The 27041-nt window shown below is 40.4% G+C and overlaps 1 protein-coding gene across 7 annotated transcripts; it reads left to right on the top strand.

The window, feature by feature from the left end:
• Window positions 1–27041, top strand: ZNF25 (zinc finger protein 25). 7 transcript variants are annotated; one of them, XM_055275187.2, is made up of 7 exons: window positions 1–145; window positions 4628–4734; window positions 4842–4941; window positions 19374–19500; window positions 19805–19900; window positions 23158–23221; window positions 23718–27041. In XM_055275187.2, the coding sequence occupies exons 3-7, from the start codon at window positions 4927–4929 to the stop codon at window positions 24784–24786; spliced, it is 1371 nt and encodes a 456-aa protein (XP_055131162.1). In that variant the 5' UTR covers window positions 1–145; window positions 4628–4734; window positions 4842–4926; the 3' UTR covers window positions 24787–27041. The 7 variants fall into 7 exon arrangements, with proteins under 7 accessions (XP_055131162.1, XP_055131161.1, XP_055131164.1 ...); XM_055275186.1 differs by having other exon boundaries at window positions 8–580; XM_063637380.1 differs by having other exon boundaries at window positions 29–145; window positions 19805–19933.

Genomic DNA, 27041 nt, shown 5'->3' with positions numbered 1-27041 from the left:
AGTGTCTTCTCCTTTCTGGCGTTGGCGTTTTTGTCTTACGCCCTAGGGTGGGGAGAGGACGCCGGTGCCTCCGGGTCTCGGCTGGGCCGCAAAGGGCGGGGCCTGGGCCCGGCGCGGGCCGGGAGCAAAGGCCGAGACCCTGCAGGTGTGTCGAAGGCTTTTGCGGGCGGGCAGCGCCTGGGAGGCGGGGTCTCGAGCCTGGAAGCCGCCTCCTGGCCCCGGAGCGGCCTCCGCGGAGGGCCGGGGGTGGGAGCAGCCTGGCGGGGAGGTTGGCTATTTGCGCTGGCGCTCCTGCCCGGAAAGGCGTTTGCGCGACCTGCTTGAGGGGCGGCCAGAGGAGGCCTGCGGTGGCTGGGCTGCGGGCGCCGGGAGCAGCCGCATTGTGTGACGTGACTGGATCCGCCACGTCAGGCGCTCTGGCCGCTGCAGACGCGGCGCTCGAAAGCCGCAGGGACGTGGGCTCCGGTCCAGCGTCTGTAGGTGGTCCCAGTGCGGCTTGACGCCCATCTGGCAAATGATGGGGGCCTTTGGGTACTAAATAGGGTAGTAGATGTAAAGTATGATACAGGACTCATTAAAGGTGAGCTGCTTCTATTATTACAAAACATGCTGTTTTCATTATTGGCTCATTTAATCATCGTAACCATCCTTTCGACTTAACCATCTCCATTTAAATAAATGTGACTACTAAAGATTCAGAGAGATAAATCCGTTTACTCACAGTATTAGCAGGTGGGATGTAAATCCTCTTTTTCCTCTAAGTTAATGCGCCTTCCCACACTAAAATCCAGTCTTGGCTTGTGTTTAGCACAGCGTTTGTCCCTTGAGCACCACCAGAACGTAGCTGTGTAGTGTACTTGAACCCAGTCTCAACCACGTAGTGTTCTGTTTCCAAAAATGCTTGGGGAAGCTTCAGAGCGCTTGAGTCAAAAGGTGAATTATTTAAGGCCTTCCTGCATCCTCCAACCTTAGTCTCTTCTCAGAGGACTGTAAAACGTGTAAATTGAAACCGCAATTTGAGCCCTCAATTTTGCATTTTACAGGAGAAGCTGGGAATCCCATCCAGCCCAGAGGCTAGTTTCTAAAGACAGGAAATGGGACAAAAAAATTTTTTAAAGATGAAAACTGCAGTTCATCAGTTCCACCATTTTATGGTGGTGATATTATAATGCCTCTCATTGGCTGTTAACTGAGCTTAGGCATTTTGTTAAGCACCATGCTAGCTGGAAGTGGTTTTTGCTGCTTATTTTAGTTTTTTCTTGGTTCATAATGTACATATTTGTGGGGTACATGTGATATTTTGATATATGCATACAATGTGTCATGATCAAATCAGGGTAATTACAATATCCACCACCTCATTTATCATTTCTTTGTGTTGTGAATATTCCAAATCTTCTAGCTATTCTGATAGCTAATAAATTATTGCTAACACTTGTAACCATACTGGGCTATTGAACACTAGGATTTATTCCTTCTACCTAACTGTATTTTTGTACCCATTAACCAACCTCTCTTCATTCCTCACTCCCTGCTTCCCTTCGCAGCCTCTGGTAACCATCATTCTACTTCCTACCTTCATGAGATCAACTATTTTAGCTCTTGTGTATGAGTAAGAACATGATATTTGTCTTTCTGTGCCTGGCTTATTTCATGTAACATAATGTCCTCCAGTTCCACCTTTGTTGCTGCAGTGACAAAATTTCATTCTTTTTATGTCTGAATAATATTCCATTGTGTATATATACCACAGTTTTCATTATCTATTCATGCATTGATGGGTACTTAGTTTGATTCTGTATCTAGACTATCGTGAATAGTGCTGCGATAAAAATGGGAGTGCAGAGATCTCTTCAGTATACGGATTTCCTTTCTTTTGGATATATACATAGCAGTGAGATTGCTAGATCATATGGTAATTCTGTTTTCAATTTTTTGAGGAACCTCCATACTGTTTTCCACAGTGGCTATACTAGTTTACATTGCCACCAAGAGTGTATGAGGGTTCTCCTTTCTCCATATCCCAGCATTTTTTTTTTTTTTGCCTTTTTAAAATAGCTGTTTTAAGGGCTAAAATGATATCCTATTATGATTTTGATTTGCATTTGTCTGATGATTAATGATGTTGAACATTTTATCATATACCTATTGGCCATTTGTTTGTCTTCTATCGTGAAATGTCTGTTAAGATCATTTGCTCAATTTTTTTAAATCAAATTTTTTGTTTTCTGGCTGTTGAGTTCCTTGTATATTCTGGTTATTAATTCCTTGTCAGATGGGTAGTTTGCAAATATTTTCTCCTATTCTTTAGGTGTCTTTTCACTGTTATTGCTTACTTTGCTGTGCCAAAGCTTTTCAGTTTGATGTAATCCCATTCATCTATTTTTGCCTTTGTTGCTTGTGCTTTTGAGGTCTTACCAAAAAAATTTTGCTGAGAACAATGTTCTGAAGCATTCAGATGTTTTCTTCAAGTAGTTTCATAGTTTCAGGTCATACATTTAAGTCTTTAATCCACTATCATTTGATTTTTGCATATGATGAGAGACAGGGGTCTGGTTTCATTCTTCTGCATATGGATATCCAGTTTTCTCAGCACCATTTGTTGAACAAACTGTCATTTCTCCAATGTGTGTTCTTAGTGCCTTTGTCAAAAATGAAATTGGCTATAAATGCATGTATTTATTTCCCAATTCTCTTTTCCATTGGTCTATGTGTCTCTTTTTATGCCAGTAACCTACTGTTTTGTTTACTATAGCTTTATAGTATATTTTGAAGTCTGGTAGTGCAATGCCTCCACCTTTGTTCTTTTTGCACAAAATTGCTTTGGCTACTCGGGGTCTTTGGTGGCTCCATATAAATTTTAGGGTTTTTTTTTCCTATTTCTGTGAAGAATGTCATTGGTATTTGGATATGGATTGCATTGAATCTGTAGACTGCTTTTAGTACTATGGACATTTTAACAATATTAATTCTGCCAGTCCATGAACATGGGATATCTTTCCATTTTAATATCATTCATCAGTGTTTTATACTCTTTTTTTTTTTTTTTTTTGAGACAAGGGCTCAGTTATGGTGCAATCTTGGCTCACTGCAACCTCTGCCTCCCAGGGTCAAGTGATTCTCCTGCCTCAACCTCCTAAGTAGCTGGGATTACAGGAGTGCACCACCACACCTGTCTAATTTTTTTTGTATTTTTAGTGGAGACAGGGTTTTGCCATGTTGGCCAGTCTGATTTTGAACTCCTGACCTCAGGTGATCCACCTGCCTCCACCTCCCAAAGTGATGGGATTGCAGGTGTGAGCCACAGTGCCCAGCCTGTTTTATACTTTTAATCGTAGGATCTTTTACATTTTTGGTTACATTTATTCCTAGGTGTTGGGGTTTTTTTGGTAGCTGTTGTAAATGGGATTGCTTTCTTGATTACTTTTTCAGATTGTTCACTGTTGGTATATGGAAATGCTACTGATTTTTTTTTTTTGAGATGGAGTTTTGCTCTTGTTGCCTAGGCTGGAGTGCAATGGCATGATCTTGGCTCACTGCAACCTCTGCCTCATGGGTTCAAGCAATTCTCCTGCCTCAGCCTCCCGAGTAGCTGGGATTACAGGCATGCGCCACCATGCCTGCCTAATTTTGTACTTTTAGTAGTGACTGGTTTTCTCCTTGTTGGTCAGGCTGGTCTTGAACTCCCGACCTCAGGTGATTCACCCACCTTGGCTTCCCAAAATGCTGGGATTACAGGCGTGAGCCACCATGCCTGGCCTGCTACTGGTTTTTTAATGTCGATTTTGTATCCTGCAGCTTTACTGAGTTCATGTATCAGTTCTACCAGTTTTTTCGGTGGAGTCTTTATGTTTTTCTAAATATAGGATCATGTCATCTGTGAACAAAGATAATTTGATTTTTCCTTTCCAATTTGGATGCCCTGCATGGTTTCTGCTGCTTATGAAAAGGACCTTAGTATTATGACATGTGGTTGCCTTTTGCTACATATATGAAGTGCTTGTTTGAGAATTATGATGATTAACTGTTATTTTAGAAGGTAGATTTGTGTCACTGTCAGCAGATTAGATTCTCAAGTCAGAGTTCATCAGGGCCTACTTAAATTTTACCTTAGGCCCAGCCCAAGTTTTGAGGGGACAGTGCATTGCAGGTACTGTCTGTATTGGTGATCCTGGGTGAAGACTTACAGAAGCAGAATGGTACATGAAGGATTGTTCAAGATTATCTAATTCCTACTCATTTTAAGGACAAAAGCATTGAAACTAAGACAATCACTAAGTTTATTAATAACAGAGCCTAGGGTAGAACTGAGTCTTTAAGTTCATTATATCATCTTTACATCAAAAGAAGGTTCTTGGAGAAATGGTTTCTGAGAAACTGCAATTTAGGGAGAAGAAATGTCTTATTTTTGAGAACTTTGAAAATTCAGACTTTCTAACCTTGGGTTTATAATAGAAAAAAAATGGTTATGATATGTAACTTAATTACCTTTTATGTGCCAATAAATATATCTCTTCAACATCATTTCTAGTGTCAGCAAAGGGCTCCATACTTTGGATATATTATACATGTTATTTAATCAGTCATTATTGGATATTTAAGTTTTCGATTCTTTTGTGTTATTCAGAAAACAGAAACATAATTTTCAAAACAGCCAATAGGAAAGAAATGTGTAGATTCAATCAAAAATGTCCCAGGCTCATCAAGATGAATATCAGAGTCAGAAGTGGACAGGTGGGTGCTACTTCATCATGGTCCTTACTATGCTTTCTAATGGGTCAAAAGGACATTTTCTCAAAGGTATATATTTTACTAAAATGTTGTATGGAAATTTCTCACAGGTGATTCCTGGGGCTGCCAGCTAAGGTCCCTTATGATTTCTGCTCTGGCTTTGCAGTTTTCAGCCTTTCCCAAGAGCAGCAGAAAATGAACAAGTTCCAGGTGAGTCATTTATTTAACCCTTAGTTTGTTTCACTATGTGTGTGTGTGTGTGTGTGTGTGTGTTTAATGAGTTTTATGAACGAGAGCCCATATACTAAATTAGAAACGTAGAAATAGTTAAAAATCACCTACAGGCAAAATACCATTTGAATAAAACAGCAATTCTCAAAATGTGGTCTGCAGATCCCTGGGAGCTCCAAGACCCTCTCAACGGGTCTATGAGGTTGAGACTCAGAGTGCTAAGATGTAGATTGCCTTTTACACTGTTGATACTTGCACTGATGGCATGAAAACCATGCTAAATAGGTTACTGCCTGTTTGGCATAAAGTAGACAATGACATTGATACTAACAAATGTGATTCTTTTTTTTTGAGATGGAGTCTTGCTCTGTTGCCCAAGCTGGAGTGCAATGGCATAATCTTGGCTCACTGCAGCCTCTGTCTCCCAGGTTCAAGTGATTCTCCTGCCTCAGCCTCACGAGTAGCTGGGATTACAGGCACCTGCCACCACGCCCAGCTAATTTTTTGCATTTTTAGTAGAGAAGGGGTTTCCCCATGTTGGCCAGGCTGGTTTCAAATTCCTGACCTCAAATGATCCTCCCGCCTTAGCCTCCCAAATGCTGGGATTACAGGCATGAGCTACCGTGCCAGGCCACAAATGTGATTTTAAAAATATATTTTATAGCAATATGTCAACATTCGAGTAATATTTCTGAGGTGTATGTTTGGAGACAATGAGTTTGTCTCATTTAGGAGGACATTTAGGAGGACAAAGTGATACAGAGAAGTGAGGAACGAGTTATAGGTTGATTAGGACAATGCTACCCTAAAAGATAATGTTTGAGGAAAGTCCTGAATTAAATGAGAGACAGAGCCAAGTAGAAATCTGAGGGAGCAGCATTGTGGGTAGGAAAAACAGCAATACAGACACCCCAAAGCATGTTCCAGAAACAGTATGTAGGATATTGAAGCTAGAGAGATATGACTTAGGGAAAGAATGGTAAGAGGTAACATCAAAAAGGTAGAGGAGGGCCGGGCGCGGTGGCTCACACTTGTAATCCCAGCACTTTGGGAGGCTGAGGCGGGCAGATCACGAGGTCAGGAGATCGAGACCATGGTGAAACCCCGTCTCTACTAAAAATACAAAAAATTAGCCAGGCGTGGTGGCGGGCGCCTGTAGTCCCAGCTACTCGGAGAGGCTGAGGCAGGAGAATGGCATGAACCCGGGAGGCGGAGCTTGCAGTGAGCCGAGATTGCGCCACTGCACTCCAGCCTGGGTGACAGAGCGAGACTCCGTCTCAAAAAAAAAAAAAAGGTAGAGGAAGCTAGAATGTGTACGGCCCTTGTAGGCTGTAGAAAACATTGAATTTTGTTTTGTTTTGTTTTGTTTTGTTTTTGCTCATTTAAAAAATCATCCTTTACATAATCAAAGGAATGTACACAATGAAACCTGACCTTACGGGGGTAAGAATTTAGCCATTCAATAATAAGGATGGTATAAACTATGGATTTTATATAAATGCCTTTTATCAGATGAAGGAAGTTCCCTTCTTTTCCTAGTTTGTTCAGAGTTTTTATCATGAATGGATCTTGAATTTTGTCAAATGTTCTTCTGCTTTTTTTGGGATAATCATGTTTTTCTTTTTTAGTTTGTCAGCATAGTGAACTACACTGATTGATGTTCAAATGTGGAATCAACCTTGCATTGCCAGGATAAATTGGTCACAATGTGTATATTTTTATATATTGCTGAATTAGATTTGCTAACATTTTGTTGATGATTTTTGCATCTATCACCATGAGGAATATTGCTCAGTGATCAATATACTAGTAAATGCTTAATAATCAGATTTTAGGGGTTGGGAAAGAAATCTGGTTTATACTGTTTACCAATTTCTGTGGTATAAATACTCCCACCATGGTAAATTTCAAGCTACAACATGCCAGCCAGTTTCTGAAAACTTAACCATCAGCTCTTCTGAGCTGATACAAACTGGTGCCAGCAACCACTGTAGTTGTCATTTCTGGTAATGTTTTTGTTAGATTTGGGTTTCAGGGTCATGTGAGCCTTATAAAGCGAGTTGAGAATGGCTATTTTTTCTTGGTTTTATGGAAGAAATTACATATAATTGGTATTGTTTCTGCCTTATTGTTTGATTGAATTCACCAATGAAACCATTTAGGCCTGAAGTTGTCTTTGTTCAAAGGTTTTGTTTACTTGTTTTAATTGAAGTGAAATTCACATACTATTCATCATTTAAAAGTATACAATTGTGAGGTATTAATATTTAGTACATTCACAGTGTTATGTAACACCACCTCTACATAGTTTCAAAACATTTTCACCATCCCAAAAGAAAACTCCATACCCATTAAGCAGTCGTTCCTTGTTCTTTCTCCCTCTTTCCCCTGGCAACCACTAATGTTTTCTGTCTGTATGGAGCTACCTATTCTAGATATTTCATGTAAGTGAGATTATACATTAGGTGACCTTTTGTGTCTGCCTTTCACTTAGCATGTTTTCCAGGTTCATCCACCTTGAAGCATGTATCAGTACATCATTCCTTTTTATGGCTAAAATGCCATTGTGTATATACACCATAATTTGTTTATCCATTCATCCACTGACAGACATTTGGGTGGTTTCCACTTTTTGGTTATTATGAATAGTGCTGTTATGCAAATTCATCTGTAAGTATTTGGTACCTATTTTCAATTCTTTTGGGTATATACCTAAAAATGGAATTGCCGGGATGTATGGCAATTCTATGTTTAAGTTTTTGAGGAACTGCCAAACTTCCACAGCAGCTGCACCATTTTACATTCCCATTAGCAATGTACAAGGGTTGCAGTTTCTCCATATACCCCCAACACCTGCCATTTTAAAAATTATGCCCATTATAATTGGGGTGGGGGGGGTGAAGTGGTGTTGCTGTGGTTTTGCATTGCATTTCTTTAGAGATGAATGATGTTGAACATCTTCTAGTGTGCTTTTTTCTTCTATTTTTTTCTAGTGTGCTTTTTAGCCATTTGTATATACTGTCATCATTTGGTATATGCAGGTGATTGGTTCCAGGACCCCTGCATGTACTTAAATCCATACATACTCAAGTCCTGCAGTCAGCCCTTCAGAAACCATGTGTGCAAAAAATTGGCCCTCCATATATGTGGGTTTCCAATCTTGCAAATACATTTTCAATCTATCTTAGGTTGAAAATAATCTGCATCCAAGCCTGTGTTGTTCAAGGGTGAGTTGTGTTATTTGGAGAAATGTATACTCAAATTCTTTGCCCATTTCCTACCTGAGCTGTTTATCTTTTTGTTGTTGAATTATAAGAACATTTTATGGCCAGACATAGTGGCTCTTGCCTGTAATCCCAGCATTTTGGGAGGCCAGGCTGGGTGAATCACTCGAGGTCAGGAGTTCAGACCAGCCTGGTCAACATGGTGAAACCCTGTCTCTACTAAAAATACAAAAATTAGCTGGGCTTGGTGGTGCATGCCTGTAGTCCCAGCTACTTGGGAGGCTGAGGCAGGAGAATCACTTGAACCCAGGAGGTGGAGGTTGCAGTGAGTCCAGATGGCGCCACTGCATTCCAGCCTGGGTGACAGAGCAAGACTCTGTCTTAAAAAAAAAAAAATTGGCCGGGTGCAGTGGCTCACGCCTGTAATCCCAACACTTTGGGAGGCCGAGGCAGGCGGATCACAAGGTCAGGAGTTTGAGACAGGCCTGGCCAATATGGTGAAACCCCATGTCTATTAAAAATACAAAAATTAGTTAGGCATGATGGCATGTGCCTGTAGTCCCAGCTACTTGGGAGGCTGAAGCAGGAGAATTGCTTGAACCTGGGAGGCAGAGGTTGTGGTGAGCTGAGATGGCGCCACTGCACTCCAGCCTGGGCAACAGAGGGAGACTCTGTCTCAGATGATTTGCAAATATTTTCCAGACTGTGTGTTGTCTTCTCCATTGTGACAGTGTTCTGTAATGCACAAACATTTCAAATTATGATGAAGTAAGATTTATTTTTCTTTTGTTTGTGCTTTTGGTGTCATATAGAAGAATCCATTGCCAAATTCAAGGTAGGCTATGTTTTCTTCTAAGAGTTCTACATATTTAACTCATATATTTAGGTCATTGATCCGTTTTGAATTGATTTTTGCATATGATTGAGGTAGAGGTCCCATTTAACTCATGCATGTGGGTATTGAGTTTTCCCAGTATTATTTGGTGAAGAGACTGTTCTTTTCCCACTGAATGGTCTTGACAGCCTTGTTGAAAATCAGCTGGGGCTAGACGTGGTGGCTCATGCCTGTAATCCTAACACTTTAGGTGGCCAAAGTGAGCAGTTCTCTTGAGCCCAGGAATTTGAAACCATCCTGGGCAACATGACAAGACCCCGTCTCTACAAAATACAAAAATTAGCCAGGTGGGTGGTGTGCACTTTTAGTCCCAGATACTTGGGAGGCTGAGGTGGGGAAATCACCTGAGCCTGGGGAGGTCCAGGCTGCAGGAAGCCATGATTGCACCATTGCACTCCAGCCAGTGAGACCCTGTCTCAGAAAAAAAAAAAAAAGAAAAAGAAAAAATCATGTGGTCGTGGATATATGGGTTTATTTCTGAACTCAGTTCTATCCCATTAGATTGTATGTCTGTCCTTATGCCAGTACCTCACTGTTTTGATAACTGTAGCTTTGCAGTAAGTTTTGAAATTGTGAAGTGTGAGTCCTCTGACTTTATTCTTCTTTCCCAATGTTGTCTTGGCTATTGGGGACCCATTGCAATTCCGTATGAATTGGAGGATAATCTTTTCCACTTCTGTGCAAAAGCCATTGGGAGTTTGATAGGGACTGGTTTGAATCTGTAGATTTCTTTGGGTAGTATTGTCATTTGAACCATATTAAGTCTCCCAGGCCATGAATGTAGGATGCCATCTCATTTATTTAGGTCTCATCTTAGTATAGCCAGGCAGCTCTCTTTTGATTACTACTATTTTCGTGAAATGCCTTTTTCCATCCTTTCTTTTCAGCCTACTTGTGTCTTTGGATCTAAATTTAATTTTAGAAGGCATATATTTGAATCATGTTTTTAATATCCATTCAGTCAATCTCTGCCTTTAACTGGTGAGTCTAATCTATTTAAAGTGATGTTTGATAAAGACTTACTTCTGCAACTTGGCATTTTTCTTCGACATACTTTATATCTTTTCCTTTAATTCCTCTGTGATATGGTTTGGCTCTGTGTCCTCACCCAAATCTCATGTAAAATTGTAACCCTCAATGTTGGAGGAGAAGCCTGGTGGGAGGTGATTGGATCATGGGGGCAGACTTCCCCCTTGCTGTTCTTGAGAGTGAGTTCTGAAAAGATCTGGTTAAAAGTGAGTAGCACTTCCCCCTTTGCCCTCTATCTCCTGCTCTGCCATGTGAAGATGTGCCAACTTCTCCTTCACCTTCTGCTATGACTGTAAGCTTCCTGAGGCCTCCACAGCCATGCTTCCTGCACAGCCTGTGGAACCATAAGCCAATTAAACCTCTTTTCTTTGTAAATTACCCAGTCTCAGATAGTTCTTTTTTTTTTTTTTAATTGAGATGGAGTCCTGCTCTGTCACCCAGGCTGGAGTGCAGCGGTGCAATCTCGGCTCACTGCAACCTCCGCCTCCCAGGTTAAAGAGATTCTCCTGGTTCAGCCTCCCAAGTAGCTGGGATTACAGGTGCATGCCACCACGCCTGGCTAATTTTTTTATTTTTAGTAGAGACGGGGTTTTGCCATGTTGGCCATGTTGAACTCCTGACCTCAAGTGATGTGCTCACCTCAGCCTCCTAAAGTTCTGGGATTACAGGAGTGAGCCACCACACCAAGCCTTAGGTAGTTCTTTATAGCAATGTCATAACACACTAATACCCTCCAATACTGCCTTCTTTTTAATTTTTTTCTAATGTACCATTTTGCTTTCCTCTTTATTTCCTTTTGTGAATGTTTTAAGGTGTTTTTAATGGTTACTCTTAGTATTACAGTTAACTTTTCTAATTTTTAACAATCTAGTTTGAATTGATACCAACTTAGCTTCAGTAGTATATACAAATTGCTGATATATAGCTCTGTTTCTCCCCCCTTTATGTTGTTACTGTCACAAATTATATTTTTGTATGTTGTATGACCATTAACGTATATTTATAGTTACTATTTTATGCATTTGTCTTTTAAATCCTGTAGGAAGCAAACAGAGGAGACATAATTTAAAAAATACCACAATACCAGCTTTTCTATGTACCTATACAGTTACCTTTACCTGTGTTCTTTATAGCTTCAAATGGCCCTGAATTGCTGTCCAGTGTCCTTTCATTTCAGACTGAAGGACTCCTTGTAGCATTTCTTATAAGACAGGTCTACTAGAAACAGAGTCCTTTAGCTTTTGTTTATCTTGTAATGCCTTAATTTCTTCTGCATTATTGATGGATAGTCTTGATGGAAAAGAGTTCTTGAAATAGAATTCTTTTCTTTCAGCTCAGCACTTTAATATGTCATCACACTGCCTTTTGGCTTTCATAGTTTCTGTTAAGAAATCTGCTTTAATTTTAATGGATTAATGGATTAATCTTAATGGCTGGAGTTGACTGCTTTCAGCTTTTCCATGCTGAGGTTGCAAGTGGCTAGTGGCTCTAGCATTCCAAAGTATGGAGCACAGTGGCCCCCTTCCCACAGCTCCATTAGGCAGTACCCTGGTGGGGGCTCTGTGTGGAGGCTCCAACCCCACATTTCCCCTCAACATTGCCCTAGTAGTTTCTCTGTGGGGGCTCCATCTCTGTGGCAGACTTCTGCCTGGACACCCAGGCTTTCCGTTACATCCTCTGAAATCTAGGGGGAAGCTGCCAAACCTCCTTCATGCTTGCATTCTGAGCATCTGCAGACTTAATGCTAGATGGAAACCATGAAGGATTACAGATTGTGCCCTCCTGAGCTGTGGCTCAAACTGTACCTGCACGCCCTTGAGCTGAAGCTGGAACCAGAGCAGCTGAGATGTGGGGAACAGTGTCATAAGGCTGCACAGAGCTGCATTGCCCTAGGCCTGGCCCCTGAAACCATTCATTCCTCCTAGGCCTCTGGGCCTGTGATGGAAGGCACAGTCCCGAAGGTCTCTGAAATGCCTTTAAGGCCTTTTCCCCATTGTCTTGGATTGTTACTTGGCTCCATTTGAGTCATGCTAATCTCTCTAGCAAGTGGTTGCTCCACAGCCTGCTTGGTCTTGGATTCTTTCTGCACCACAGGACCAGGCTGCAAACTTTCCAGACTTTATGCTTTGATTCCCTTTTAAATATCAGTTCCAACTTTAAGTCATTTCTTTGCTCCTATATTTGATCATAGGCTGTTAGGAGCAGTCAGGCCACATCTTGAATGCTTTGCTGCTTAGAAATTTCTTCTGCCAGATACCCTAGGTCATCATTCTTAAGTTCAGTCTTCCACAGATCCCTAGGACATGCAGCCAAGCTCTGTGCCAGGACAAAACATGGGTGACCTATACTCCAGTTTCCAATAAATTCCTCATTTTCCTCTGAGACCTCATCAGCTTGTCCTTCACTGTCCATATCACTATCAGCATTTTGGTCACAAGCATTTAACCTGTCTCTTAGAAGTTTCAAACTTTCCCTCATCTTAATGTCTTCTTCTGAGCCCTGCAAATTCTTCCAACCTCTGCTTGTTACTCAGTTCCAAAGCTGCTTCTATATCTTCAGGTATCTTTATGGCAATGCTGTACTCCTCAGTACCTATTTTGTGTTAGTTGTTTTTTGCATTGCTACATAGAAATACCTGAGGCTGGGTCATTTATAAAGAAAAGAGGTTTAATTGGCTCATGATTATGCAGGCTGTACAGGAAGCATGGCACTGGCATCTGCTCAGCTTCTGGTGAGGCCTCAGGGAGCTTTTACTCATGGCAGAAAGTGAAGCAGGAGCCAGTACATCACATAGTGGCAGTGCAAGCAAGAGAGAGGGATAAGGGGTAGGTCCTAGACTCTTTATTTATTTGTTTATTTTTTGAGGTACAGTCTCACTCTGTTACCCAGGCTGGAGTGCAGTGATCTTGGCTCATGGCAACCTCTGCCTCCCAGGTTCAAGCGATTCTCCTCCCTCAGCTTCCCGAGTAGTTGAGACTACAGGTGTGGACCACCACACCCACCTAATTTTTGTATTTTTAGTAGAGACAGGGTTTCGTTGTGTTGGCCAGGCTGGTCTCAAACTCCTGACCTCAGGTTATCCACCTGCTTTGGCCTCCCAAAGTGCTGGGATTACAAGTGTGAGCCACCATGCCTGGTGCCAGACTCTTTTAAACAACCAGATCTCATGTGAACCAAATGAGAACTCATTATCAAGGGAATGGTGCTAAATCCATTAGAGATACACCCCCATGACCCAAATACCTTCCACCAGTCCCCAGCTCCCACATTGGGGATTGTATTTCAACATGAAATTTGGAGGGGACACACATCCTAACTATATCAGTAGGCCAGTAAGAAAAAAGTGCCACACATTTTCTCCCCAAAATTTAGCAGCCTCTTTCTTTATTAAGTACTCCACTGAGGCTGGGCACAGTGGCTCATGCCTATAATTCCAGCACTTTGGGAGGTTGAGGCGGGTGGATCACCTAAGGTCAGGAGTTCTAGACTAGCCTGGCCAACATGTGAAATCCCATCTCTACTAAAAATACAAAAATTAGCTGGGCGTGGTGGTGGGCACCTGTAATCCCAGCTACTTGGGAGGCTGGGGCGGGAGAAGTGCTTGAACCCAGGAGGCAGAGATTGCAGTTCCAGTGAGCTGAGATCACGCAGTTGCACTCCAGCCTGGGTGACAGAGCGAGACTCTGTCTCAAAAAATAAATAAATAAATAAAAAGAAAGAAAAGAAAAGAAAAAAAAGCACTCCACTGGATGATGGTTTAAAAAAAAAAAAGATTCTAGAGTTCCAAAAAGTTTGATTCTGTCAGTTTTTGTCAGCTATAATGGTTGCCTCAGTGGAGGGACCAATTCTTAGAGCTCCCTAAGTCACCATTTCTCATGAAGTCACTCATGTTGAAAGGTTTTTAACTACAGATTCAGTTTATCTAATATAATTGATACTAGATAATATTATTTATCTTAGTTATTTCTTCCTGAGTGAGTTTTGGTAATTATCCTCTTTCAAAGAATTAATCCATTTCATCTAAGTTGTAAAATTTATGCACATAGACTGGTTCTTAGTATTCTCTTATTATCCTTTTACTGTTTGTAGGGCCTATAGTAACTATTCCCCTTTTCATTTTTGATATTGTTAACATATATTTTTTATCTTGGTCATTCTGGATATAGATTTATCAGCTTTCTTAGTTTTTTCAGAGAACCAAATTCAAATATTATTTTCCAATAACATTAAACAAAGTGCTCACCTATTATTTTCAAGTATTTGATGACATTCCGGATAAGTTTCTGTTACTGATTCTAGTTTAAGTCTACTGTGTTCAGAGAATGTATTTGGTAACTTTCAATTCTTTAAGATATTTTTCTGGCCCAGAAAATGGTCTTTCAGTGAATATTTAATGAAAAGATGTGAGCACTTTGTTAACATATTTAGAAGTATCTTTGAAGGACAGTTTAGTGTACAAAATAGTCTTTTCCTTCTCACTTCTGTAAGCAGTCCATTTTAAACTTTATAGTTTCCTGTTAAGGCTGTATGAGAATTAAGTTCTTATTCTTATATAACCATTAGCTTTTTTTTTTTTTAGATAGAAGTCTCGCTCTCTCGCCCAGGCTGGAGTGCAGTGGCACAATCTTGGCTCACTGCAACCTCTGCCTCCTGGGTTCAAGCAGTTCTCTGCCTCAGCCTCCCGAGTAGCTGGGATAAAAAGCACCTGCCACCACGCCCGGCCAATTTTTTGTATTTTTAGTAGAGATGGGGTTTCACCATCTTGGCCAGGCTGGTCTTGAACTCCTGACCTCATGATCCACCTGCCTCAGCCTCCCAAAGTTCTGGGATTACAGGCATGAGCCATTGCACCTGACCATCTGTTAGCATTTTTTTTTTTTTTTTTTTGTGATGACATTTCAATCTTTGTTGCCCAAGCTGGAGTGCAGTGCCATGATCTCAGCTCACCGCAATGTCTGCATCCCAGGTTCAAGCAATTCTCCTGCCTCAGCCTCCCAAGTAGCTGGGATTACAGGCATGAGCCACCACGCCTGGCTAATTTTGTATTTTTAATAGAGACAGGGTTTTTCCATGTTGGTCAGGCTGGTCTCAAACTCCCGACCTCAGGTGATCCCGCCTCGGCCCCCCAAAGTGCTGGGATTACAGGCATAAGCCACCGCGCCCGGCCCTATTAGCTTTTATATCTGATTTGCCATGTGATTTTTTTTTGTAGTTTCTTTTAAGTATATTCTAGAATGCCTTGCAAGTATGGTGCATCGTTTGTATGCTTTTAACATCTTTGTATTTATGAAAACATCTTTTTTTATTATCCTTCAATGAAAAATTTGGCAGGGCATGGAATTCTAGATTCAAAACCTTTATCCTTTGTGGGCATTTTTTCTTTGTCTTTTAGCATGTGGTTCTACATATGAGAAGTCATATGTCAGTTTTGTCCTTATCCTCTTAGGTAATCTCTTAATTGCTGAAATAGAATTGCTGTCATTTAAGAAACTAGTACTTGTGTGTTTTCACAGAAATAGAAGTGTTGCTTTAAAAAAAATACAGATGTATTTCAATAGAATAAAATGTCCATGTGTGTATATAACACAATTTTGTGTTTCTCTTTTTGTCTGTATTGTGCTCATATTTAGGGACCCTGGTGAAGTAATCATGTTGCCCAGTTGACCCTGGTATCATTATGTGGTGGGGTGTTTTCATCAGCCCTTGCTTTATACTGGATGCTCTTTGGTTTTTTTTGTTGTTGTTTTTTAAGTGGGGAGTCTTTAATTAATTTTCATATCAGTCATCCTTCTGTCCTTGCCAAACCCCAGCCCTTTGACTCTGAGCATAGAAGTTTACTTGAGCTCTTTGTTAGGATGTGTGTCCAAGAGCTGGATTCTCTTATCTGATCTTAGGCATTCTAGATATTTCCAAAATTTCTCAAAAGGCCTGCTTACTTATTACAGTTTTCACTCCTTTGCTATGCTGGTGTGTGGTTATGCTAATTTGGTGACTCTTATTTGGATTTTGAACTACAACTGTCCTTTATTTGTAAGCCTCCCTTTCTTTGGTTTCCTAGATACTCCTCCTGGCTTACTCTTATGTTTAGAGACGTTCTCTCAGGCTCCATGGTCTGGGCCTAGTCTCCTGCCATTATCTCAGATACTGGTGTTCCCACAGCTCTGTCTTTTTTTTTTTTTTTTTGAGATGGAGTCCCGCTTGGTTGCCCAGGCAGGAGTGCAGTGGTGCGATCTCGGCTCACTCCAACCTCTGCCTCCCGGGTTCACGCCATTCTCTTGCCTCAGCCTCCCGAGTAGCTGGGACTACAGGCACCGGCCACCACGCCTGGCTAATTATTATTATTATTTTTTTTGTATTTTTAGTAGAGACGGGGTTTCACCGTGTTAGCCAGGATGGTCTCGATCTCCTGACCTCGTGATCTGCCCGCCTCAGCCTCCCAAAGTGCTGGGATTACAGGCGTGAGTCACCGTGCCCGGCCCCCACAGCTTCCTTTTTGGGATCTTCTAGAACTCTATTTTTTATATATTTGAAAATTCTGTTTGTGGAAACTTACTCATGTATGTATCTGCCAAAATGGACAATTCCAGCTTTATGTTCCACAGTCACTTTAAGTCCAGAATGAACAAAATTCAACTCTTTAACTCCTGCTCAACTTATCCTTTTCCTTGTATTCCTGTTTTCATTTACAGACTTCCTGGTTGCCACACAATAATGTTAGTTTGTAAAAATTAGCTGGGCATGGTGGCGAGTGCCTATACTCCCAGCTACTCGGGAGGCTGAGGCAGGAGAATGGTGTGAACCTGGGAGGCGGAGCTTGCAGTGAGCCAAGGTCGCGCCCCTGCACTCCAGCCTGGGCGACAGAGTGAGACTGTGTCAAAAAAAAAAAAAAAAAAAAACGAACCGGCTGGGCATGGTGGCTCCGGCCAGTAATCCCAGCACTTTGGGAGGCCAAGGCGGGCAGATTACCTGAGGTCAGGAGTTCGAGACCAGCCTGGCCAACATGCCGAAACCCCGTCTCTACTAAAAATACAAAAATTAGCTGGGCATGGTGGCATATGCCTATAGTCCCAGCTACTTGGGAGGGTGAGGCAGGAGAATGGCATGTACCTGGGAGGCGGAGGTTTTAGTGAGCCAAGATTGCACCATTGCACTCCAGCCTGGGAGACAGAGCCAGACTTCATCTCAAAAGAAAAAAAAAAAAATGAACCAAGAATTTATATCCAGCCAAGATGTTCTACAAGTAAAAATACTGCCTTTCAGATTTCATGGAATATAAATAAAGCAATGATTAGAGGACATTTCATAGCCTTAAACAGTTCTACCAATAAAAGTGAAGGAATGAAAATAATTGGCACTATGACTGTACCCATGAGCGAGACATACAGACACTATGAGAGCTGCCCTCCCCCTTTATCCCAGTGGTTATTAACTAATTTCCAATTAATTACAAAGTTGTGTTATACTTCTTTCCCCCACTGCTGTTGCTTTCATGTAAATGTTTTTCTGATTTTTCTAATGTGCCATTTGCCACTTCTACCTTTAAGTTTTCTCCCAAACCACTCATTTACCCCCATAACTCCAGTGCTTACTTGACACATCTCTTCAGTGGCTCCTGGTGTCTGTATTTTCATCTACACAGTGAATGGTGAGCATCCCAGAGATATATAAGACATTTCACATAGTATGAAATGACAGAATATCTATTTATGTTTTGTCTTATGTAAAGAAAAACAAACTTGTTAAATTTATTATTATTTTTGAGATGGAGTTTCACTCTGTCACCCAAGCTGGAGTTCAGTGGCACGATCTTGGCTCACTGCAACCTCTGCCTCCCAGGTTCAAGCCATTCTCTTGGCTCAGCCTCCTGAGTATCTGGGACTATGGGTGTGTGCCACCACACCCGGCTAATTTTTGTATTTTTTTGTAGAGATGGGGTTTTGCCATGTTGGCCAGGCTGGTCTCAAACTCCTGCCTTCAGGTTATCCACCTGCTTCGGCCTCCGAAAGTGGTGGGATTACAGGCATGGGCCACTGTGCCCAGCCTAATCTTTTTTTTTTTTAGATAGAGTCTCGCTGTGACTCACTGCAGCCTTGACTTCCCAGGTTCATGCGATTCTCTCATATCACCCTCTCAAGTAGCTGGTGTTACAGGCCTGAGCCACCACACCCACCTCCTTAATTCTTAATAAACATTAATACATGCAAATGTATGTATTATATTAATAAGCAGAGATTTATTTGTTAAGTGTGTATGCAAAATATATTTTACTGGTCCAAAAGACAGATTCAGAATTTCTTCATATAGTGTCCCTTGACTTTTCACTGTAACCTTCTAACTAATCTTGGTCCTATGCCCTACCATAAGTATATACCTACCAACCTATGGTATATACCTACCATTGGTATCATACCACAATAGGTGTCATACCTACCAAGTTATATGTGGTTTCCTAAACTTGCCATTTCTCATGCATCCATGCCTTTGCCAATTGTGTTTTCTTTATTCCTAAAGTTAGTTTGACCACTTAATAAAATCTAACATGATAATATGAAATGCAAATAATTACCCCCATTTGTGACCATCTCGTATTGTCTACATGTTTCTGTCATGGCACCTGCTTCACATACTGTATTTTAGCATTTTCACCTTTGTCTCCCTGGCAAAATATAAGCTCCTCGATAACAGGAATAGAGTCATGTGTCACTTAGTGATGGGGATATGTTCTGAGAAACGTATCATTAGGTGACTTCATCGTGCAAACATCGTAGAGTGTCCTTACACAAGCCTAGATGGTACAGCTGACAGCACACCTAGGCTATATGGTGTAGCCCATTGCTCCTAGGCTACAAACCTGTACAGTATGTTACTGTACTGAACACTGTAGCCAACTTGTAACACAATGGTAAGAATTTGTGTATCTAAACATAGAAAACAGACAATAAAAATACTCTATTTTCTTATAGGATCGTCATCATATATGGAATCTGTCATTAACTGAAATGTCATTATGCAGCACATGACACTCATTTTTTTTTCTTCATCTTTGTATCTTCAGCAGAGTTCCAGGCATGGAGTGGGAGCTCAGTAAATATGTAATGAACAAATATTCCTTCTATGAATAAAGCAGGGTACAGCATGGCACATATCCTAACTCTCCAGAGTGAACTTTGCTGTTAGTACACTAAGAGTTAGCTCACATGTCTTTTCAATGATATGCTATCTATTCTGGTTACTTCAGATTGAACTGAAGTATGTTATTCCAGGGACCTGTGACATTAAAGGATGTTACTGTGGAATTCACCAAGGAGGAATGGAAGTTACTGACCCCTGCTCAGAGGACTCTGTATAAGGATGTGATGCTGGAAAACTATAGTCACCTGGTCTCAGTGGGTGAGGAAAACTTCCCCAGGTGTAAATCCCAGTAGTTTGCATCTACCTTCTTGATTACTGGAGTATAAAATGTCCCTATAGGGTTGAATGATTGACATTATCTATGATTCAGAGGTCGAAGTTAATAAATCCATTTTGGGTACTAGAAAAAATATTCATGTCCCTCTCTCCCCACTGAAAGAATCTAAATTTGCCAAGCCTAACTGGAACCTTCATCATTATCCTGAAACTCCACTTCCTCATCTTTCCCAGTCCCTAAATTCCAAGCAATTTGTATCATTTCCTTGATATTTTCCATTCATAGGTTACCATGTGAATAAGCCAAATGCGGTATTCAAGTTGAAGCAAGGAAAAGAGCCGTGGATATTAGAAGTAGAATTTCCACATCGGGGCTTCCCTGGTGAGTTAGAAGAAATTATATCCCATGTTACTGGTGAGTAGTTGGTGCCTCTTGCCTTCTGAAATATTTTTCGGTAATCTCTCACTGTTTTTTTTTTTTTTTTTGAAACAGAGTTTCACTCTTGTTGTCCAGGCTGGAGTCCAATGTTGCCATCTCAGCTCACCGCAACCTCCACCTCCCAGGTTCAAGCAATTCTCCAGCCTCAGCCTCCTGAGTAGCTGGAATTACAGGCATGTACCATGCCTGGCTAATTTGGTACTTTTAGTAGAGATGGGGTTTCTCCATGTTGGTCAGGCTGGTCTTGAACTCCCGACCTCAGGTGATCTGCCCACCTCGGCCTCCCAAAGTGCTGGGATTACAGGTGTGAGTCACCGCGCCTGGCCTCGGCAGTCTCTTTATAAATGCCCTGTAGTTTTGGAAGCGATTAAGGACACTTTATTTGCATGTTTAAAAAAACCTAATACACACCTCCAATTTTTGCTCTGTCCACTTAAATTCTCTCTTTTGCTAGACATCTTTTAAATAGATTTACTTCTCTTTCCTGGATACAAACTCTTACCCTTTCTTACCCTTGTAAGACTTTGTCTTTTTCTCTAGAATCTCCAGTTACTCCCTGCCATTAGAGTATGCAACTATAAAGTGTTTGTAAATCTGACATAACTTTTTTAAATGGCATCTCCCTCCTTTTATTAACAACAAAATACCTCAGTTATTTTGGCACCAATTTTAACTTCCCATTTTTTCTTTAAACTCTGAGCTCAGATTAAAAATCGCTATGCCGCTCATCAATTCTTTCATTTCAGAGTTGCTACTTCCTGCTATACAGTGTTTATCCTTCCCACAAAGCACTGCCTATCCTCCCTAAACTTATTTGGATAACACTAAGACAATCTCATCCTGCCTTCTTAAATGTTTGTCACATATTTTCTAACTTGTGCACAGATGTGTTGCCAGTATCAGGAACAAAGCCTAGTACATATTAGTTGCATACTAGATATTTGTTGAGAGAATGAATATTAATTAACAAGAGACTGGCTGGGCGTGGCGGCTCACGCCTGTAATCCCAGCACTTTGGGAAGCCAAAGTGGGTGGATCACTTGAGGCCACAAGTTCGAGACCAGCCTGGCCAACATAGTGAAACCCTGTCTCTACTAAAAATACAAAAATTTGCCGGGCTTGGTAGTGCACACCTGTAGTCCCAGCTATTCGGGAGGCTGAGGCTTAGGCATGAGAATCACTTAAACCCAGGAAGTGGTGGTTACAGTGAGCCAAGATCGCCCCACTGCACTCCAGCCTGGGCAACAGTGAGACTCATGTCCATGAAAAAAAGAAATGAAAAATATATAAAATAATTAACAACAGTCACTTTCTGCTTTCTGTTCTGTGCTCTTTTTATTAACTCCTATAGGAGCTCATCCATTCTTAAAGCCAATGCATTGGTTTTTATGATAAGGATTCCTAAAATTGACCTCTGCAGCATCTTTGCCCTATTTATATTCTGATCCCATATTTTTACCTTCTTGTAAGATAGTTCTGCTTTTTCTACTTCCTTCCTTGTTAGGGTCAAAACAAAAATTGTTGATTTAAATTCCCACAGTAGTTGTGTAATGCAGCAGATGTACATTGCCAGAAGCCTGCATGGTATACTTAATACTGACTCAGTATTAAGTCATTTAGACAAAATAAAAATCTTACAAGGGTAAGGAGGTATTAGTAATATTCATTTAAATGAATTTTCTGTCAAGAACTAGTCTGGCCGTCTCTTGCCTATGCAACTTATTTCTCCCTGTGGCCCCCAAACACCTGTTAATCTCCATTTTACTATGCTCTTAAATGTTTTCCAAACATAAGATTTTTTTTTTTATATATGGAGTCTCACTCTATTGCCGAGGCTGGCATGCAGTAGTGCGATCTCGGCTCACTGCAACCTCCACCTCCCTGGTTCAAGTGATTCTGCTGCCTCAGCCTCTTGAGTAGCTGGGATTACATGTGCCGCAACCAGACCCAGCTAATTTTTGTATTTTTAGTAGAGGTGGGGTTTCACCATGTTAGTCAGGCCGGTCTCGAACTCCTGACCTGAGGTGATCCACCCACCTCAGCCTCTCAAAGTGCTGGGATTACAGGCATGAGCCACCATTCCTGGCCCATACATATGATCTTATTTCATATGTACCTGAGTTAATGCTGCATAAGTCCCTATCAAGTGGCTTTTCTTATGTATTCCCCACCATTGCTATGAAATTCCAACCCCAAGCATCTGCTGATAATCTTTCACTTGCTTTCATGCATTTAAAGATGCATAAATATGAAGGTCACTAAAGATTCTAGAATGATGTTCAATAATCGAACCTTTAAAGATCCTGTAGTAAATTGGAAGCAGAGATGGAGGAAGCAAGATATGAAAACGAAATTCAAGACTAGTATTGAGTCATGAGTAACAAGTGCTTTAGAAGTGCAGGATTTGGTCAGGATGAGTTCAGGATTGAAAATCTCTGGTGGTACAACTAGGAATTCATCCTTGTATAGATGGCTTATCCCGATGCTTTTAAGAAAATCCATCCTTTTGGATATATGTGGTCCTCCATCTTCCTGTCCTGAAAATAAAGCCAACTAGATGGAGAGTGAAAGCCCAAGCTACAGGACTCTTCTCTAAGCATGAGGAAACTGATGTTCTGAGAAAGTCACTTTAGTATTGACACCTAGATTGCTGTGGATGGATGAAGGGGAAATAAAGTAGAAGTTTGTCTGCTAAATACTAGGAATCCTAGCACAGTAATCTAGGTTTGAGGGAATAAAGACCTATACTTCAGCTCCTTCTTTCAGTTTAATCTTTTCCATGTAATTCCAGTGAACACTGTTGTCCAGTAGTTTTTCTTAACCTGCTTACTGTTCATGGTCCTTAAGGGGCTCACAGCATTCTCTATACTTCCCACACTCCCATTCAGCAACACTTCAAATGTCCTGTGTTCTCCTCTCCTAGTTCTTTTTTTTTTCTTTTTAACTTTCGCCTACAAGCTCTTAAGGTCATATTTGTAAAAATGTCAGAGTACGTGGGTCTACAAGTAGGTTCTTTCTTCTGTGTGTGACAGCAGTTTTCAGTGTTTGTTTTAGGTTTTTTTCCCAAAACAATGGGCTAGAGGAAATTTGCATTTGAGGTTCCTTCATTATGAGAAATTGGCCTGAAGCCTAAGAATCAATGCTATGACAATATTAATGTGTAATATTTATAAAGTATTACATTTTTGATTCCCTTGTAGAAGCCCTATGGAGCATTCATGATCTAGAAGCAAGATACCAGGAAAGCCAACCTGGAAATTCAAGGCAAGTTCAAGAATTAATGTTTAAGATAGAAGATTCGTAAGCAAGAGTCTTGAAGGAGTTACTAGAAATGGGAGGGCACTAGTTAATACTAAACATGAGAAAACCACTGCAGAGCAAATCCTGAGGAATATAATCCAAATTGGAATGCCCTTTTCATAGAGACCTTGTGCAGGATCAGGAGATTGAAACTTTGAAGTGGTCTTTTTACTCTTCTGAATTAAATAATAAAGGGAGTCTTTATTACACAAAATAGAATGCAGGCAATTGAGAGACCCTGTGAATAGAATGCAAATGCAGATTCACCTTACCAAATGTTAAACTACAGTGCAGGTCAGAGAGTGCTCACAGTGGAGAAACCCTATGGATCCAGTAAATAGGGGAACATCTCTAGAAATCGGTCCTCAGAGGTACTTGGAAAATACGCCCAGTGGAGGAGGTGGGGGACAAAAAGCCTTAAAATTCTTACACATTAATGAATGTGGAACTTTCTGTCTAGGAATGGAGAACTCACGAAACATCAGAAAACTTGTACCACAGAGAAAGCCTATGGATGTAAGGAATGTGGGAAGTACTTCTGCCAGAAGTCTGCCCTCATAGTACATCAGCATACTCACTCAAAGGGCAAATCCTATGACTGTGATAAATGTGGGAAATCTTTCTCTAAAAATGAAGACCTCATAAGACATCAGAAAATTCACACGAGAGATAAAACCTATGAGTGTAAAGAATGTAAGAAAATATTTTACCACCTATCATCTCTCAGTAGACATCTGAGAACCCATGCAGGAGAGAAACCCTACGAATGTAATCAGTGTGAGAAATCCTTCTACCAGAAACCACATCTCATAGAACATCAGAAAACACACACAGGGGAGAAACCTTTCGAATGTACTGAATGTGGGAAGTTCTTCTATGTGAAGGCATACCTCATGGTACACCAGAAAATACACACAGGGGAGAAACCCTATGAGTGTAAGGAGTGTGGGAAAGCCTTTTCCCAGAAGTCACACCTCACAGTACATCAGAGAACACACACAGGGGAGAAACCCTATAAATGTAAGGAATGTGGGAAATTCTTCTCTAGGAATTCACACCTCAAAACTCATCAGAGAACTCACACGGGAGAGAAACCCTACGAATGTAAGGAATGTAGGAAATGCTTCTACCAGAAGTCAGCCCTCACAGTACATCAGCGAACTCACACAGGGGAGAAACCCTTTGAATGTAATAAATGTGGGAAAACCTTTTACTATAAATCAGACCTCACTAAACATCAGAGAAAACACACAGGGGAGAAGCCCTATGAATGCACAGAATGTGGCAAATCTTTCGCTGTGAATTCAGTCCTCAGATTACATCAAAGGACTCACACAGGAGAGAAGCCCTATGCGTGCAAGGAATGTGGGAAGTCCTTTTCTCAGAAGTCACATTTTATTATACATCAGAGAAAACACACAGGGGAGAAGCCCTATGAGTGTCAGGAGTGTGGGGAAACCTTTATCCAGAAGTCACAACTCACTGCACATCAGAAGACACACACGAAGAAGAGGAAGGCTGAGAAGTAAGATGAGTTGGGAAATTCTCTTGACTGAATTCATCCTTCAAAACAATCAGATAATTCACACAAGAGGTACACCTTATGAATCGCATCAATAGAGGGAAATTTTCAGCTACAATCTTTGCTCTCTCTGTGTATCAGCAAATACATAGAGAGATTCTGTACATTTATTTGGGAGAAAATTTTATCATATTGTAGGCTTTTCTAAATATTAGATACTATAGATGGCAGAAGTCATGCAAATTGTAAAACAGGAAAGAAACCTTTCAGAAGTCATACTTTTGTTTTGCAACATAGCAATCACACAGGAGAAAAATCCTGTAAGTAAAATGAATGTCAAGACATTTTCTGTCAGGGCAGCCAGCTGTAGACATCCAAAAGCTCATGAGTGAGAAGCTCCTTGAGTATCCAGAAATCTCTTTACACAATTGGAGCTCATATACTAGAGAATTCAAAAGGATAACTGCAAAGACAGTGGTAGATATAGAAGCCTTTATTAAGAATTGATGTTTCATTCAATGTCAGATCACTGGTACTTGGGTAGATATTTTAAATATTTGGAAGGTGTTCAACAAAAATTCAAATAATTTGTACTGAGGGAAACAGTTATACTAGAAATCATGTTGCAGATCTGATGCCAAGATTGTTCTATTTTAAAAGGAAACCTGCAAATGTCTACATATATGAAGCTTTTAAAAAGCACAAATTATCAGGCAACATCATTAAACATACATTAAATGTCTGTTAGTATATAGGATTTTGTGTGTATGTGAGTGTGCTATGACATGTAACTTGTGGATGTTCAATGTGCATGTGGAATCCATCCATAATTGTACATAGCGAAATAATGTAATCTTAGTTCAGTAACTATTATGTGTATGAAGATGTTGCACATTAAGCCTCAGTAGTGACTCGTTAATATTTGTATTGTAAGTGTAATATTCCTTTTAAATTATAAGGCATCTTTTTATCCTTTTTTTGTGTTTGTAAAGAGATATAGACAGTGGTACTAAACTCATCCTTCAAAAATAAGTTAAAATGTTTTTGTAAAATTTTCAAATGTCAGCCAAGTTTTGCATTAGGGACACATTTATATATAGCAAAAGCCTGAGCTGTTTTTAAACAGCTAAAAACAGTAATATTTATTACAATCTACACAATGAAAACAGTGCAATGTAAGAAATATTATGTATCTTACTGTTGATGTGTGAGCAGGGAGCAGAGCTATCTGCATTTATATTTTGTGTGAGAGTCCTAAATGTTCTTCACCAACTTTTTCTTCCTCACAGAAGCAACATGACATAGTTAAGGGTGTGGACTCTGGGCTCCTGCTGCCTGGGCCCTGATTCCAACATGGGGCATGCTACTTAATATCTCTGTGCCTCAGTTCCCATCCCATAAAAGAGTAGTGATAGTGACAACATCTTAGGATTGCTTTGAAGTCTAAATAAGTTAACATTTTCAAAGCACTTAGAATAGTGTCTGAGACACACGAGCTGTATGTTAGAGGTTATCATCATTATTTGTATTTTGTGAATTATACTGCAAAAAAAAAAAATGTTGACTACCCAACATTCATCCCCCACGTTCTTGCTGCCAGTGCCTTGATTTGGTTGTTTGTTGTTTGTTTGTTTTCCTGCAAGTGATTTAGGGGCAGATCCTGACTACACTAAGTCAGGGTTTGACAAATGACAGTCCATCAGACAGATATGGCCCACTACACATTTTTGTTTCCTGCAAGCTAAGAATGGTTTTATATTTCTAAATGGTTGAAAAAAAATCTAAGAATATTGTGACACATGAAAATTGTATGATATTCAAATTTCAGTGTCTATAAATAAAGTTTTGAAAACATGAATACAAACAAAAAACATCCGTTTATGTTTGACCTGTGGCTGTCTTTGCACTACCCCAGCAGGGTTGAGTAGTTGTAGCAGACACCATATGCCCTTGAGCCTAAGATCTAGCACTTTACAAAGTAAGTTTTTCTGTTACTTAGAGCTGAAAATAAAAGCAATGTAGAGTTACGCTTTTATAAATATTTCATGTTTCAGAAATGATGCATACAGCAATTTGTAGGTGGGTGGTTTTTTGCAGTATATTTATTTTGTGCATTATATTTATATGTTAAGAGCCTGAGCTTAGAAGTATTTTTTCAAAGAAATGTGTTTTTTACTTGCTAACTTGTCATAACATCAAAACAAGAAATTTCTTGATGGAATGCAGCAGTAAACATATGAAATAAACATTGTTTAAATTAAA

This window comes from Symphalangus syndactylus, chromosome 4, assembly GCF_028878055.3.
Source record: "Symphalangus syndactylus isolate Jambi chromosome 4, NHGRI_mSymSyn1-v2.1_pri, whole genome shotgun sequence".
Taxonomy (NCBI): Eukaryota; Metazoa; Chordata; class Mammalia; order Primates; family Hylobatidae; genus Symphalangus; species Symphalangus syndactylus.
The sequence above is the reverse complement of the archived record's forward strand: the minus strand, read 5'-3'. Positions and strand labels throughout refer to the sequence as shown.

Excerpts from the sequence above, each read along its gene's own strand:
- ZNF25 (XM_063637380.1), top strand. Across the intron at positions 19,501-19,804 it reads TAGTCACCTGGTCTCAGTGG|GTTACCATGTGAATAAGCCA; the intron begins GTGAGGAAAACT and ends TTCCATTCATAG. Across the intron at positions 19,934-23,157 it reads AATTATATCCCATGTTACTG|AAGCCCTATGGAGCATTCAT; the intron begins GTGAGTAGTTGG and ends ATTCCCTTGTAG.